The sequence below is a fragment of the Pelodiscus sinensis genome, chromosome 6 (genome assembly GCF_052426305.1).
Source record: "Pelodiscus sinensis isolate ZL-2025 chromosome 6, ASM5242630v1, whole genome shotgun sequence".
In the NCBI taxonomy this organism is placed as follows: Eukaryota; Metazoa; Chordata; order Testudines; family Trionychidae; genus Pelodiscus; species Pelodiscus sinensis.
This window is the reverse complement of record NC_143057.1, coordinates 60,455,085-60,470,695: the sequence shown is the minus strand read 5'-3', so window position 1 is coordinate 60,470,695 and position 15,611 is coordinate 60,455,085. Positions and strand designations below refer to the sequence as shown.

Below are 15,611 nucleotides of genomic sequence, written 5' to 3'. Positions count from 1 at the left end.
CATCCCCAACATTTTAAATAGAATTACCCACATTTACAGGTACATCTCTGAAAAGACACTTTACACAAGTTACAATGTATTACTGCAGTCACTAAACAAGCCCCATTTGATTATATCACTTGATTTAAGAATGTTGTTGAGGGAGGGCTAGCTCAGTGGTTTGAGCATTGCCCAGCTTAAACCTAGGATTGGGAGTTCAATCCTTGAGGGGCCCATTTAGGGCTCTGGGACAAATCTGTCAGGGATGGTACTTGGCCCTACCATGAGGGCAGGAGACTGACAAATGACCACTCAAGGTCCCTTCCAGCTCTACGAGATAGGTATAAGAGCAGCATTTCTGCCTTTTACAGAATACAGTGTTTTGAGAGTGTGTTGGCTAAATGTCAACTGCCCTCTTAGAAAAGGGATCTAGGATCATTTACTTGCACAGATGAAAGGTTGGTAAGACAGACTGTTCTCGCTGTAGAGAGCAACTATAATGAAGCAACCCACAAGTGAGCCCAATTTGTTGGGTGAAACATGAAGGAAGCCCTTCTGATTTAGTGAGAATCTAGCTGAGCCATATTGACATTTGTTCAAAATTCAGTAATTTGTTATATTATAAAGTTAACTACAACTCTCAGTATGCCTCCTCCCAGAAATGACAGACACAGAAAATCTACTGCTACAAAGCAGACCAAAATTGGGATTTTTTGCTTTCAAAACTCTCAAATTTTAAGAAATTTCATATAATTTCACTTTCAGGATGCAGTGTAGGTTAGGTCAATAATTAGGAATAGTTAAATCTCAGCAGTCCTAAACAAACTGGTATTAAGTCTAAAATAGATGAATCCACTCTGAGAACTATGGGGGGGGGGGGGGAACAACCCCATAATCACGTTTATATCCTTGAAGTGTGATAACATACTTTTCTTACATTAAGAACATGAATTTTTCCATATCTAAAAACATTCAGCTACTGTGAGAAATTACCATGTCTTAAAAGTAAAATGCTGTAGGACTAGGATATAATAATGTGAATGACCCAACTATATTACTTTTCCATTTTTATTTTAAGAGCAAAACCTAATTGAAGGTACATTTACACTTAAGAACAAGGTGGCCTCGTTCAAAAATATTCTGCACTTTAGATGTTTAAGGAAAAAAATGTCTTTTTACATGACTTAAACCTACATAGAGCTTTGCAGATCACAGTAGTCACCAATTGTTTTGTTAGGTTAGCAGCTATATTGCACAATTCTTAGATCCGTCTACTTGTAAAGTGCTATTTTGTAGCAAGAAATTAGTTTCACAAACATTTGAATAGGAAAGTGTCACTGAACTACTATTACAAGATGACATTATTTCTATCACTGTGAAAAATGGAGAACTGTTTGCCTTTGTACAATAAGGTAGTATATTTGTTGCTTAATAGACTGAGGGAGCAAGTACCATTTATTACTGTATTAATGTGTCCAAAGTATTCAAGTAATGCCTAGTAGAAATAAATTTTTAATTTAAATAATGAGGAAATGCATAATAATAGACATCTCAGAAGCTGGATCATGGTTTAGTTGACAGGCATGTTGATTTATTATAGTAATCTAATTATTAGTCACTGACTAATAAATAGTTCTGGCATAGCTGACAAATCTCAAAACATTAACTTTACCTTGCATTAAATTTAAGTTTATGATCCAGAATGATGATTCTCTTCAATTGTGGAACGTGGGGGAGAAGGAAGTACTGTGATTTTCAGATTCCATTTAAGTAAACACTATATACTTAGTAAAAGTGAAGTACATTTACTGCTTACATACATCAAGACAACCACAACTGAACAAGAAGACTGAGTTATTAAATATCTTATATTTCAGGAATATTTTCAGTTAGAGATACGTGTTTCTTACAAGCTATGGTAACAGTGCAAATACTTAAGCCATTTTTACACATACTGCTTTCAAACATATATAAATACAGCATTAGAGAATTTTAACACAACAAGGAAATGTTTGAGCTACACAAAGACTCAAAGGCAAAGAAAGAATGTCTCAAATGTAAATCAGTGCATTTTTCTAACATTTTTGCTAAAAACAGTCCTTTATTAATTACAAAGTTAACTTACGTGTATGTATTAACAGAAAGACCTGAAATTTTTAATTTAAAAGTTATGCATTTATCATTTGTGTCAATTCATTATTTGTTTTTGTCCAGCAAAAGATCTGGAACCATTATTATACAGGCAGATAACTGAGCTTCAGAGACATTGAAGACCAATGTTTCAAGACAAATTGCACTTTTAAATATGTTATGCAGTACATACTACAAACCTGGAATAGTAAATATATATTAAGAACCTCATTATTAACCACTGTACAGTTACCCACCAGTTTCTGGAAGCCATAATTTAATTTATAGTCAATCTAAATGTATATCAAAAACAGTAACCCTCCCCTGCACAAATACAACCAATTCAGTGCAATTTTGATTTCTAACTGCTTTGCATTTTCCATTGGTGCAAACATTTAGCACAGAAAAATCCATCACACTAGTGCTCATGAATCAGTTACAAAAATGCCTGATCACTCAAATGCATTAAGGCTCTTTTAAAATAAAGGGATGCACAAAAGATAAATGTACCATCGTGTGGGCTTTGACTCCATTAAAAAGAAAAGGCAGCAGAGCCAGCTAAGTAAGGATATAAATTATATCAACACATTTCCAGCTCTTGAAAAACAATTAGGTTGCTAATCAAACTGTGAGGAGCAAGTTTCAACACACAATCAAAGAAAGGCAGGAGAGTGGAAGAATGTCCTCCTGGGCACTATAAAGTTGGTAAAAAGGCAGAAGAGTTTGGACAATAATTTGTTTCTATGATTAAAAAATGACCCAAAAGCATGAGTGCAGCAAAAGCACTTAGGAGATATGATGTAATTAATCAAGATTAAATGCTAAGGCAGATCCTTCTGCTCACATTTTTCCATCTCAAAAACCGTACCAGTAGAGATTTGCACTACATATCATCTTGGTATTCCAAATACTTTTCTGTGACAGCTTCTTCAAGATGAATTCCTGCACTCCCCATTAATGCAAATGCTGGATACATTGTCCCAGAGCAGTCTACCTGGCGTTCATAGAGGCATTTCATGTGATCTGCATCATAGAATCCGACTTTGCCTCTGTCACAGTCAAGACAGATTCCTATACATGATGGCATCGGAAGAATTCTATTTGCCGAGTCTTTGGAAGCAGTAGGTGCCTTGGGAATAAACAATTTCTTCATGCCTAAAGTAATCAGTGTGAAAGGCTGTGATGAATCAAAGCAAGTATCTTCACTCCCACTGTCATGACCGCTGTCCTGTTCATACCTAGAACAAAGAGCACAATTTTCTCAACAAAGAAGGCATAATCAGAATGGTTCCGTTATTTTAACAACTGAAGTATTTAAAAAAAAAAACCCACAACAGATGCTATGTGGACTAGAGCACTGAAAAAGATTTGTGAAATAAATCTTAGAACCATGCCACCTGGACAGCTTTTCAGGTGGTCTTGTGGTCAAAATAAGGGTTGACAATCAGGAACTCTGGATTAAATGTCTGGCTCTGCAACAGACTGTGTGAAACCATGGTCAATTCATGATGCTGTTGCCACTTTCCTTCTCTGTGACATAGGGTACTACTTTACCTCACAAAGTTCTTATGAAACAAAATTCACTAACATTCTGGTGAGGTCAGATGCTACAGTGATAAGCACTATATGGAACTCTTTAAAATAAAATTCCTGACATAGATAAGATGACAGTTCAGAACTGTCAACTCTGGCAAGACCCCTTCAAACTGAGGTGACTAGCTGCAGCAATCTTTTATAAAAGCCAAAATCAGACAATGCCTAAGAAATCTCTGAATTCAGTGAAGGACTAGCAGGATTCTTTGGTTAGAATGCTGAGCAGTGTGCTCTGTCTGAGGAAGACCAAATTCAAACATTTTTCTTCCCAGTTTCATGGTTTCGCTCCTCCTTGAGCCCCCTATTCTGGATTACAAACTCTTCTCTCATTGCCAGCCTCCCACAGAAGTGATATATTCAAATAGCTACACTTATTAAGACTGGCTGTTAAACTAGTGATAGTCAAATCAGCAGAGGTACCCAAACATTGTTCTAGAAACATTTTGACCACCTCAAAATAGGCAGAACCAATGGCGCACTGATCCTTCAATTTGTTTGAGGAACTCAAAAATCAGGCATGTGGCAGGGCAACAAACAGAAGAGCACCTTTAAAAAAATCCTCAATTTCCTTAAACATGCCACAACCCCATAACTTTTGTTCTTTGAGTTCTCTAGATTGTTGGCCTCACAGTGGATGAGTGAGGAAAGAAGAGATGTGGTACATGCCCATTCCATTTGAGACATGGAAAAATATTTTATTACCACATGCCTTATTGTCTTAACATCTTCAAGCTTTCTCACATGACCCCTATATTAATTACCTATCTAGTAAACCTCTGAATCTTGGGGCCTATTTCCAAGATGTTACAAGTCTACATCTACCCACTTACCAGTGAGAAAGTGTTGAGGGATCTCTATTGTGATCTATGAAGGTGGTGAAAGGGCATGACTTATATATTAACAGAAGAATAAAAGAATGTGCAAGATTTTTTTTCGTCCTTCTCCTCATTTCTGGACTCTGAATGTGTCAATTATACCAGTTTAGATCAGATTTCCATACATTCACTGGGTCATGCTCCTTAGTGATGCATAAAGAAAAGATATAATATTGAAGAGTAAGAGAACCTACAGTTTAACATGCATCATGGTTGGGGATGGAAGAAGGTTCAAGTTACATCATCTGAAATTCCTTCCAGGCTTAATGATTAATTTGACCCTTAGTTTTCTCTTGCACCATGACCCCACCCACTCTCAATAAACAACAACCAGGAGTGGCTTGAAAATTCTAAGCTTACAGAACTTTTCTTCAGTTGGAGGAGACAATATAGTGTCCTAACATTACTTTGTGTTTAATACTCTCAAAGAACTCAAAGCACATAAGACAGCAGTCTTCTCCAGCTCACACATGAAGTTCTGATTCTTGGAATGACCAGAAGGCCCAGAACATGCAATCTCTTTATATGTAGCCAAAATCATTACAGTTGGGACAGGATACATTTGAAAGTCCTTCATTTGTACTTTGCCCCTCAGTTGCTGCTAAGGCAGCACATCTTACTTCAGTGCAGTGCTATGCCTGCAATCAGTGAGACATTGAGATCCAGTGAGGTAGACTACTATGAAAACATGTCACAGATACTGTTCCAGTCTCTCTTGTAAGACCTAACAGGCCCTCTGAACTCTAGGAAAGCTGCAAAACCTAGGATATCCTGTACACTTGCAATGGACAAAGTAAGACTCCTATATATTTCAATTGTCTCTGGGGACAAATTAGGGATTTGGATATTTTAGACATCAATATTAATTGCTTGCTTCTCGGGTAGTCAACCAACTGCTGAAAACATAATTTTTCTTTAAATCCGAGATTCTAACAATTGCTTCCCATCTCTTCCTTTACCCTTCCTCACCCACATGATTGCTGAAGCTAATCTAACTTGAACTAATGCGAGGTAAGGTCAATTCTTAATTCTACCAAATGGAAAGATGTGTCTAATTCATTTTAAAGTGAGGTACTGTTATACAAAGATCTACCACATTTACCTTGGGCTGGTCACATCACGGGGATTATGGAGCCATTCTTGTAATTTAGTGTTAGATGCAACTCCCACTTTCACCAAATATGAATATGATTCCACATGAAAAGCCCAAAAGTGCTTCCCTTTTGTGATTCCATTGTCTCCAATGATGTAGTCCAGGGTTGTGTAGCATCCCACTTGGATACGTTCAGCCCCTAGCAGCAAAGGAAATCCAGCCCTACTTTCCACAGAGGTTCTCCTTGGATTCAGCACGAGACGTTCACTGTTGTAGCCACATTTATCATCAAAAAGAAAACTAAAGACTAGAAAACAACAACAACAAAATCACACTAGGTCAATATTTGACCATGAGGGGTTTTTGTACGTATGTTACATTTTTCTAAGGTGAGCTAACACGAAAGGTAGGAATAAATGGTAAATTTTCAGAATGGAGAGAGGTAACTAGTGGTGTCCCCCAAAGGTCCATACTGGGATCAGTCCTATATAGCCTATTTACAAATGATCTGGAGAAAGGGGTAAACAGTGAGGTGGAAAAATTTGCAGACGATACTAAACTGCTCAAGATAGTTAAGACAAAAGCAACCTGTGAAGAGCTTCAAAAAGCTCTCACAAAACTAAGTGATTGGACAACAAAATGTCGAATGAAATTTAATGTTGATAAAGGTAAAGTAATGTAATGTACATTGGAAAAATAATCCCAACTATACATATAAAATGATGGGGACTAATTTAGCTACAACTACTCAGAGAGATCTTTGAGTCATTGTAAACAGTTCTCTGAAAACATCCACTCAATGTGCAGCAGCAGTCAAAAAAGCAAATAGAATGTTAGGAATCATTTAAAAAGGGATAGAGGATAAGACAGAGAATAGCTTTATTGCCTCTGTATTAAAACCATGGTACCACCCACATCTTGAATACTGCATACAGATGTGGTCGCCTTATCTCAAAAAAGATATATTGGCATTGGAAAAGTTCAGGAAAAAAAATTGTAGGGGTTTGGAACGGGTCCCATATGAAGAGATTAAAACAACCGGGACTTTTCAGCTTAAAAAAAGAAGAGACTGGGGGGGGGGGGGGGGGGGAATATGATAGAGGTCTATAAAATCATGACTGGTGTGGAAAAAGTGAATGAGGAAAAAATTCTGTATTTGTTCCCATAACATAAGAACTAGGGGTCACCAAAATGAAATTCATAGGTAGCAGGTTTAAAACAAATAAAAGGAAGTTTTTCTTCACACAGCTCCTGTTCGGCCTGTGGAACTCCTTGCCAGAGGTTGTAAAGACCAGGACTTTAAGAGGGTTCAAGAAAAAACTAGCTAAATTCATAGAGGTTAGGTCCATCAATGGCTATTAGCCAGGAGGGGCACGAATGGTGTCACTAGCCTCTGTCAGAGGCTGGGAATGGGTGACAGTAGAGGGATTAACTTGATGATTTCCCTGTTCTGTTCACTCCCTGTGGGGTATCAGAAGATAAGATACTGGGCTAGATGAACCTTTGATCTGACCCAGTATGGCTGTTCTAACGTTTTAAAAGATAAACAACTGGTAGTACAATACAAACTACTGCAAACATTTTACTGGTTACCAACTCATCTCAACTTAATTAATAAACATGGTGCTTCTTTATTCATATATACAAGCACCATTAGGATGACAGCAGATTGAAAATTTAAAATTTACTTGAAAATGGGCATAAGTTGAAACTATACGCATTGTACATTGATTCAGCTGTCTATGAATTAACTGAAGCCTGCTATACCTTGAGCTGGAGGTGTGTGCAAGATAACTTCCCTGCTCCAAGGGCTGCAGACAGATCCTTTATATCCTCTGACTCTAAAGGCATAGCTGCTATTATTTTCAAGGTCCGAGATTACTTTACTCTTGCTGCAGGCTTCAGTTTCTTGCCATGTTACATTCTCCTCTTCTCTATTAAGTTTACGGTATTCAAGGATATAGGTATCAGCTGAATCTGTCTTCTCCAGATGTTCCCAACAGATCAAAGCTTTATTATACATTCTGCTCTTCTCCTCGTTGATCTCTGGTACATCTACACCTGAAATAACCATCATATACAAGAAAAAGTATTTTTGTATGGAGTAATCAAAATTCTTCCTCCTGTGTGAAAGATACTATGAGTGGGTGTTTATTAACTGACTAAGCAAGATATATCCCTCAAGTTCCCTGCTCTCATTTTGAATGTTTCCAGTATTCCTTATCTACTTATTTAAAATATCAAGAAACTACAGAAAATTTTAAAAACCTACACGCAATGTCCTTTGTGTATGTTGTGCCAGGTGTCAAAATGTTTATCTAGGCCAAGTATTATTACCCGTCTAAAAGATACTTCTAACCATCAATGAACAATTCTGATATAGGAGGATTACTGAATAAGCAGGAGGCCTACTGAATAGCAACTAAAATAGTTTTTGGTACCAATACCTCCAAAACACAAACTATTAATTACTATAGTTACTCCTAAAGTAGTTCTATGTGAAATTTGCTCTGCACACGAATAGTATTTTTCCATTTTTGGTATTATGAGACTGCATGTTAAGATGGAGCGAGAATTTTCCCTGACCTTACATACTTAGTGTATGCTTAAAAATTAGAACCAAGCTATGTCAGTCAGAACTGTGAAATATTTTGGACTGAGGACATTACAGTTAGGAGGATCAAAACTTTTTGTGTAGATGCAGCTAGGTCAATACCAGGATTCTTCCATAACGTAAAAACCACCTCTCAAAGGCAGTGGATTAATTACATTGATACAACCCCCCTCCCCCTTCTGTTTATCTAGGAAGCATTAGCTGTAGCACCACACGTCCACTGTGGTAGCACATCCATCCTCTTAGTAAACATTGAGTTACAAAACTGAAAAGCTGACGTTTGATGACATATGTTGGGAGTGCAGAAATCTCTGCAGCACTAGCTTAAAAAACAAAACAAAACACCCTTTTTCCTGCTGGGAAAACAGCTTTTGGGAGGAGCATCGTGGAATTTGCAGCCATAGTCCAAAGATCTTAGAAATCCTGCCTAAACCTAGCCTCCTGTTAGAGCTAGTAACACCACCAGAGCCACACCTCAGGAAAGAGGTAATAAAAACAACCCCCTTTATTACATTTACCACTGGTGTAGAAGGACAGATCTCCAAGAATCTCTTCTTGCTTTGTTATATCAACCACATAGTCTTCAAAAGAAGCTTGAGCTGCTGGCCGGAAACTCTTCAAAGATTCAGTAGCTTTTTGAATTCTAAAAGAGAGAAAAAAAATAGACTTATGTATTCAGCAAGGTTGGACTACATTCACAAGGGAAGGAGTCGACTTTGACTATGTCTGCAGAGCCAAAAAAGTCCTGTGGCAAGGAGTCTCAGAACCCAGATCAAGAAGTTCATGTTTTGCCTTTCCCCATCCACCCAAAACAGCAGCATAAACTTTCCTGCTCAAGTTAGAGCTGGGCTCAGAAACTCCTCCCACCTCACTGTTTCAGAGCCTGGATCCCGGCCCAAACAGGAAAGCCTATAGTACTATTTTTAGCCCTGGAGCAAGAGTCTGAGTCTACAGACCTAGGCTCCAGGACTCATTCCTATGGGTTTTCTTTGTTTTTGCAGTGTAGATGTACCCTTAGGCACTGACCATTGCAATATCTAACTTTTAAGCTCACTAAAAGACACTTGGAGAAATTCACTACTAGATTCCCTATACAATGCATGGGGGACAGTGAGATGCCTAAGAAGTGATTCACAAAGACAAGCATGCTGAGCAGGTAGCCACCTAAGCTAGCTGTCAGCAAATGCTGAGGAAACAGGTATATAACTCCTGCCCCTTAAAAAGGAAGTTAAGATTGCAGGCCAGAAGCAGCATGCTTGCCAGATTATATCTTGCAAAAAGGGATAGGCTGAGGAAACCTGGGATTCAGATGTGAGCTAGGAGCTGAACTTTTCAGCACTGTCAAGATTTAGGCCATGCACATATCCACCAGCAGAAACTTAAGACACCTGGCTGTGTCTAGACTTCACCTGCGTCTGGACTACAGCCGTGTTCTTTCGAAATTAATCGAAAGAACGCGGCTTTTCTTTCGATGGTGGTAATCCTCATTTCACGGGGAATAATGCCTTTTTTTGAAAGTGTTCTTTTGAAAAGAGGCATTCTTGAATGCAAACAGGGCTTTTTCGAAACAGAGCATCCAGACTGCCTGGGTGCTCTCTTTCGAAAAAGTGGCTCACTTTTTCAAAGAAGAGGTTGCAATCTAGACGCTCTCTTTCGAAAGAGGCTTTTTTGAAAGATTCTTTCAAAAAAGCCTCTTTCGAAAGAGGCTTGTAGTCTAGACGTACCCCTAGGGAACTTTAGGCACTAATAAGATTCACAAAACCCCTCTTTTCTTAGGCACCTTAATGCATCTTCATCTCCCCTGTGAATCTGACCTGTCTTGTATTGAAAACAGCATTAAAATTCAAAGCATGCAATCCTGCTGCCCTGGGCAAAAATCCAGACATCATTGGAGCCAAGGTTTCACTCAAAAAAATTTGTACACTGACAAAAGAAACCTAAAAAGGTAACATTACAATTGGCAAACTGAACACGTACACATGCCTCCACAAAAGTAGCTTAAAAAAAAAAGATTAATATTAATTACCAGGAACGGAGATCAGCTTTTAGGATCAAAGAGGTTAAACAAGGAAGATATCTATTAGATTATCAAGTCTACCTTCACAAATTCATGATATAGTCTCCCTGCCAATGGTGGGCTGTGCATTAATCGAAGAGTGTTCTACTTTGTCACTCTGCATGGATGAATTTCTGACTTATTTCCATAAATTGTTTCCTATATTATGATGCAACTTAAGAATTGCCATCTCAGTAAAGAATGAACTTATTATGTTAATCTCTACACAATGAGCATCAATGACATCCATAATTTTAGTCAATAGCCAGCAATATTTTAATAAATTTGAAAGAAATGATGAAAGACAAAATTTTAAACAATCTTTATAATGTAAGGTAATTAAATACCTGACATGGAGCTGTTTTGCTGTTTGAACAAAACAAGACTGGTCTGTTTCTTTGAGCACTTCCTGAGCATATCCCACAAGTCCATTGTTTTCTAGAAGTCCTTGATATTCCTCTATTTGGGTGTGTAGTTTCTCTAGTCTTAAGTTTTTGGAAGCCTCAATTGCTCTCAGAGCAGCTGATCTCCTTTCTTCCAAAACATCAAACAACTTGTCAAAGTTATAAGATGCTTCTTCTTTAGCTCTCTCGCCATTGCACTATTACAAAATACAAAGTACACTTAAAAAAAAATAGGAACCGTTCCATAGTATTGTGGAATCTTATGGAAAAAGTTTTATGAAAACTTTTCAAAACAGCATTGCAAAGTTCTTCTCAGTCTTGGCAACGAATTTTTGATGGGCAAAAACAGATAGTATTTTCATCATCACCAAAATACAGAGCAACCGACTAGATCTTGTGGCTAAGTTGGTAAATTTTCATGACAATTTCACAAAGCTAATGTAGTAAGTGAGGGGATAAGAAAATATTTCTCTGCTCATCCAATGCAATATACTAGACATTTTTCAACCTGCATCATTCCACATGGATTTAAACTGACTCTTGAACAATTTATGCAATGGCAGCTTAACAAATTTACTTGATAGTGGAATAATTTAAGCACTGGAAAATAAGAAGTTTCCTTATAGCTAGAATACTATATAGTATTCATGTAATATTTCCATGTAAAAAGAAGAGTTATTTCTATTCTGAGTGTAGAAAAGTGATTTATAAAATAATTTCCTGGTGTCAACTGCTTTTCAAAGTTTATATATTTCCCCAACACACACACACACTGAAGCTGAATTTCCTGAAATAGGGTAAGTGAAAACTCCTGGTTCAATTGTATTTTGTATTCTCTCTGCACATCTAATACTAGCTTCCTCTCAGCCTCTTATGTTGCATATATAAGCGGTTTCTCCCCAGCCTGAATTTCTGTTATTTCCTTTAAAGTTGGATTTTGACTGTATTATAGTCTAACTAAAATTTAAGATGGATGACATTCTCTGTCCTAAGAAAATATATAGCCTATAAGGAGATATCATCAGATATTTGGTACATTGGAGTTGAACCTTTTTGACTAGGTCTCAGGGGGTTAGCTGTGTTAGTCTGTAACCAAAAAAACTTCAATAGTCCTGTAGCACCTTAGAGGCTAACAAAAATACCTATAAATAGTATCACGAGCATTCATGGGCACAACCCACTTCTTCAGATAGCAAATATTATGGAGCAAGGGGCACAGATTTCTTTACATTTCAAAATCTGTGTTCCTTGCTCCATAATATTTATCATCTGAAGAAATGGGATGTGCCTTTTTTGACTAGACAAGCAACTCTCCGTTATTTTGTGCAATCAATGTCACTCACACTGTTAAAAGTCTACTCAGGCATCTGTTCATCTCAATTTGCAGAACATACACCATTTTTATTGATAACGTAAAAGATAATACCTAAGAGCAAATTTTTGAAAAAGAGAATGTTCAAATATCTGACCAAGTTATACCTACCTCAGTTTCTTTAATTAAGAGACCCAGTTCAGAAATTTGACCTTTCACCTGGCTCTCCTTACTAATGAGGTATTCAATGTCCTTTGAAAGTTTCTCCTGTTGAAATATAATAGCAAGTTAGAAGAAACAGGATAGTATGCCTACCCTGCAGTTAGTGCATGTAAGCCATCTACAAGACAGACATCCAATGCTCAATCTGAGTTGTTCAGTTAATTTACCTATTTACAGAAGACCAATAGCCTGGGATGGATTATACGCAAGCAAAATGTTACAGGAACATACGCAACCACGACAGGTCACTGATCAACCCTATCTGGTGTTCTGTAGTTCATGTCAGATGTTTCCAAGGAAGGTAAAAAAATCTCTGTAATACACCTAATCTTATTTTATAGTGTATCATGCACTAGGGAAGTAAAATCCCATTTAAGTAGTTAACCAGTTAACTGATTAAATGGTGTCGGGCAGGGGCTGCTCCAGCCCCACACGGGGCTGCTGACTCTCCACCTACATGGGCTGGGAATTGTCTGCCCCTTCTCCCTCCTTGCTGCTGTTTCCAGCCCCATTCGAGGCTGCCAACTCCCGGGGTGATGCTTACCAAGTAACCGGTTACCCATCCACATCCCTACCATCTACCTTCTAAGGACATTTCTTCCCAGCCTCTGAAACCAATTCTCTTATAGCCTGAAGAATGAGATTTAAGATATTTGTGATAATTATAATACTTTTGTAGTCCCTTATATGAATAAGCTCCTAAAAACCACAAAGATAATTAAGATTATGATGGCTGGCAGAATTTGACTTTTTAATGTAATTTTGATGAATATCACCATTTAATTTTAAGCATTTTTAGTTGTATCTATTTAAATTGTCACAGTTTCAGGATATTATTGGGGGTCATACAATAACTTAATTACCTAGACACTGGAATTCTAAACGTTAAATATTTAACTGTAAAAACACAAGCTGTCAAATTAAACTCTTAAGTTCTCAAGGAGCATTTTTCTTACTTTCCATAAGTGTAAATTGTTATTCTGAGTGTAAATGTGTGCATTGCCTTGTGACATGGTGCATTTGATTTTAACCAATAAAAATCTTCCAAGCCTAATTGTAATTGAGTTGTTAGGAGTTTCTGAATAAATGCTTCTGTATGGTGATATTCCATACCTTGGGGGTGCACCCTATTCCTCATCTGTATGTAATTGTGATATTGCATATAAAGCATGCCATGGAAGGTACAAGGGAAAGGATATACTCTGCTGAAAGTCATTTTTCTATCTAAACATGTATATCATTAATGCATGTGAAATAAGAATGGTGATCTGTGGTTTTCATTAAAATATGCTGTGAACTTGGGAGGTGCCAAGATGCTAATGCTACAGAAACAGACAATGGCAAGGGAGGTAACCAACATCCGGGTGGGAGTTGTGTTACAGACATCACCAGCCATTGTCCAGCAAGGGAGCTACAATGCAATGACTCACCTGCATGAGGCCACACCCAAGGAATTGCTCAACCTTGCCTGAGAACTCAGCAATGCACATCACACATGCCCAGATTTATAATTTCCAAGCTCATGGACTAAGATCATAAAAACCAAACACAGGGACCCATGCTTTACCTTTTCTCCTGCCCCCTACCTATGCTTCAAGCTACACAGAAACTTGAGAAAACTGAAGATGCCAACAGAAGGGACTGACTCAGGTTTCAAGGATGAAATCTGTACACTGCAATCTCCAGTGGGATGAAAAAAAACCTGCTTAATCTAGTTGTTGCCCAGTCTAATAGGATAGAGAGTTTAGACTGCATGTTTATATTTTCTTTTGGTAACCGCTCTGACTTTTTGCTTATCACTTAAAATCTATCCTTTGAAATCAATAAACTTGTTTAATTGCTTATCTTTATCAGCAAATTTGCTTGAAGTGTTTGACAAGGGAGCTTGGCTCAGGTTTGCAAAGTTTCAGTTGAAGAGGTGGATGGTACATTCCTGAAGTACAGTACTGGGAGTTGGGCAGGGGAAGAACCTCTCTGTGTGATTCATGAATAGTTCTGGGAACATTCATGCAATCTAGCTGGATGTGGGGGCTCCACATGTGGTTGTGCAAAGTGATAACAGCATCTGGAAGGGGTTGCTGCTGGCCACTAACAAAGCCTTGTGAAAGACACTTTGGGCTGGAGAGAGTTCACAAGTCACAGTGGTCCCAGGCTGCACTCTGGGGACCCCATCACATACATCTCCCTGTTTTTCACAAGAACCAGAAAAGTTGAAAATACTGCAAGGATGGGGGGGAGATATAAAATAATCAGTGCTGGAAATCTAACAAGAAGGGGAAAAAACCCTATCCTAAACCAGGTAGCATCCATCAGGTATAAACACACCCCCATCAAAAACAACCAAATATTTGAGTCTCAGAGGGGTAGACATGTTAATCTCTAACTACATTTTTTTTTAAACAATTGTCCTGTAGCACCTTAGAGACTAACAAAAATATATAAATAGTGTCATGAGCGATCATGGGCACAACCCACTTCTACAGAAGACAAATATTTGAAATTTGTTCAACAGTTCTACACGTATGCATGTAGTTCAGTTTGTTTAAACTAACTTGTAGTTCTGTTAGGCTTCTAGAACTTGTTTCTGCTATTGTACAAATTTGCTTTCCACTATTTAAGAAAAAAAATATCACTGTTTGAAATTCCATTTGCACCTTTGTTTTTTAGTCAGTTCCTCCCCAAGTCATACGACAAGACACTGTTTTACCTGAATAGCCAGTAATTCCATATTCTCAACTTTTTTGGAGTCTGTGCTTTACAGTCAGATAAACATTAACTGAAACATTTTATCAAAATGGGCAGATAAGGTTTATAATTTTAAATGAGCTGGAGTATGTAGTTTAATGTTTAGATAGCTATTAACACCTACTCAGACTGAAGAAAATAGTTACAGTGTGTTCTATTGTGCAACAGTCAGATGGATAAGTAGGGCTCTACCAAATTCACAGTCCATTTTGGCTAATTTCATGGTTATAGGATTTTAAAAATAATACATTTCAGCTATTTAAATCTGCAATTTCACACTGGTGTCATTGTAGGGACCCTAGGGTTACCAGATGATTTCAAAAGAATACCTGACATACTTATCTCAGATGGGGGGAGAGGGCCGGCCGGGAGGAGAGTGGGACTGGCCGGGGTGCACGCAGATCCCGGGGTGCTGCCCGTCCCACGCACAGTCCCAGTGGAGCACACGGGTGAGTCTGGCCCCAGGAATTCCACCCCACTCTGGCCCCGCCCCTCTCCCTCTTTACTGTGCAGCTGCGTACTGCCTGGCTAGTAGACACATTCATACAGTGTGAGCATATCTACCAGCCAGGCAGTACGCAACTATGT

General features: G+C 38.1%; 1 protein-coding gene across 4 annotated transcripts in view; it reads right to left on the bottom strand.

The window, feature by feature from the left end:
• Positions 1-2,881: 2,881 nt before the first annotated feature.
• TRIM36 (tripartite motif containing 36) overlaps positions 2,882-15,611 on the bottom strand; it is a 46,244-nt gene continuing 33,514 nt past the window's right edge. For 2 of the 4 annotated variants that reach the window (XM_006134474.5, XM_075931991.2), the window contains exons 5-10: positions 12,228-12,323; positions 10,688-10,941; positions 8,797-8,927; positions 7,438-7,731; positions 5,680-5,977; positions 2,882-3,347 (exon numbers count right to left, since the gene is read on the bottom strand). In XM_006134474.5, coding sequence (XP_006134536.1) covers positions 2,993-3,347; positions 5,680-5,977; positions 7,438-7,731; positions 8,797-8,927; positions 10,688-10,941; positions 12,228-12,323 — 1,428 coding nt within the window. In that variant the 3' untranslated portion in view covers positions 2,882-2,992. The remainder of the gene's footprint in view (positions 3,348-5,679; positions 5,978-7,437; positions 7,732-8,796; positions 8,928-10,687; positions 10,942-12,227; positions 12,324-15,611) is intronic. The other 2 variants (XM_025190383.3, XM_089779293.1) reach the window with 1 other exon arrangement.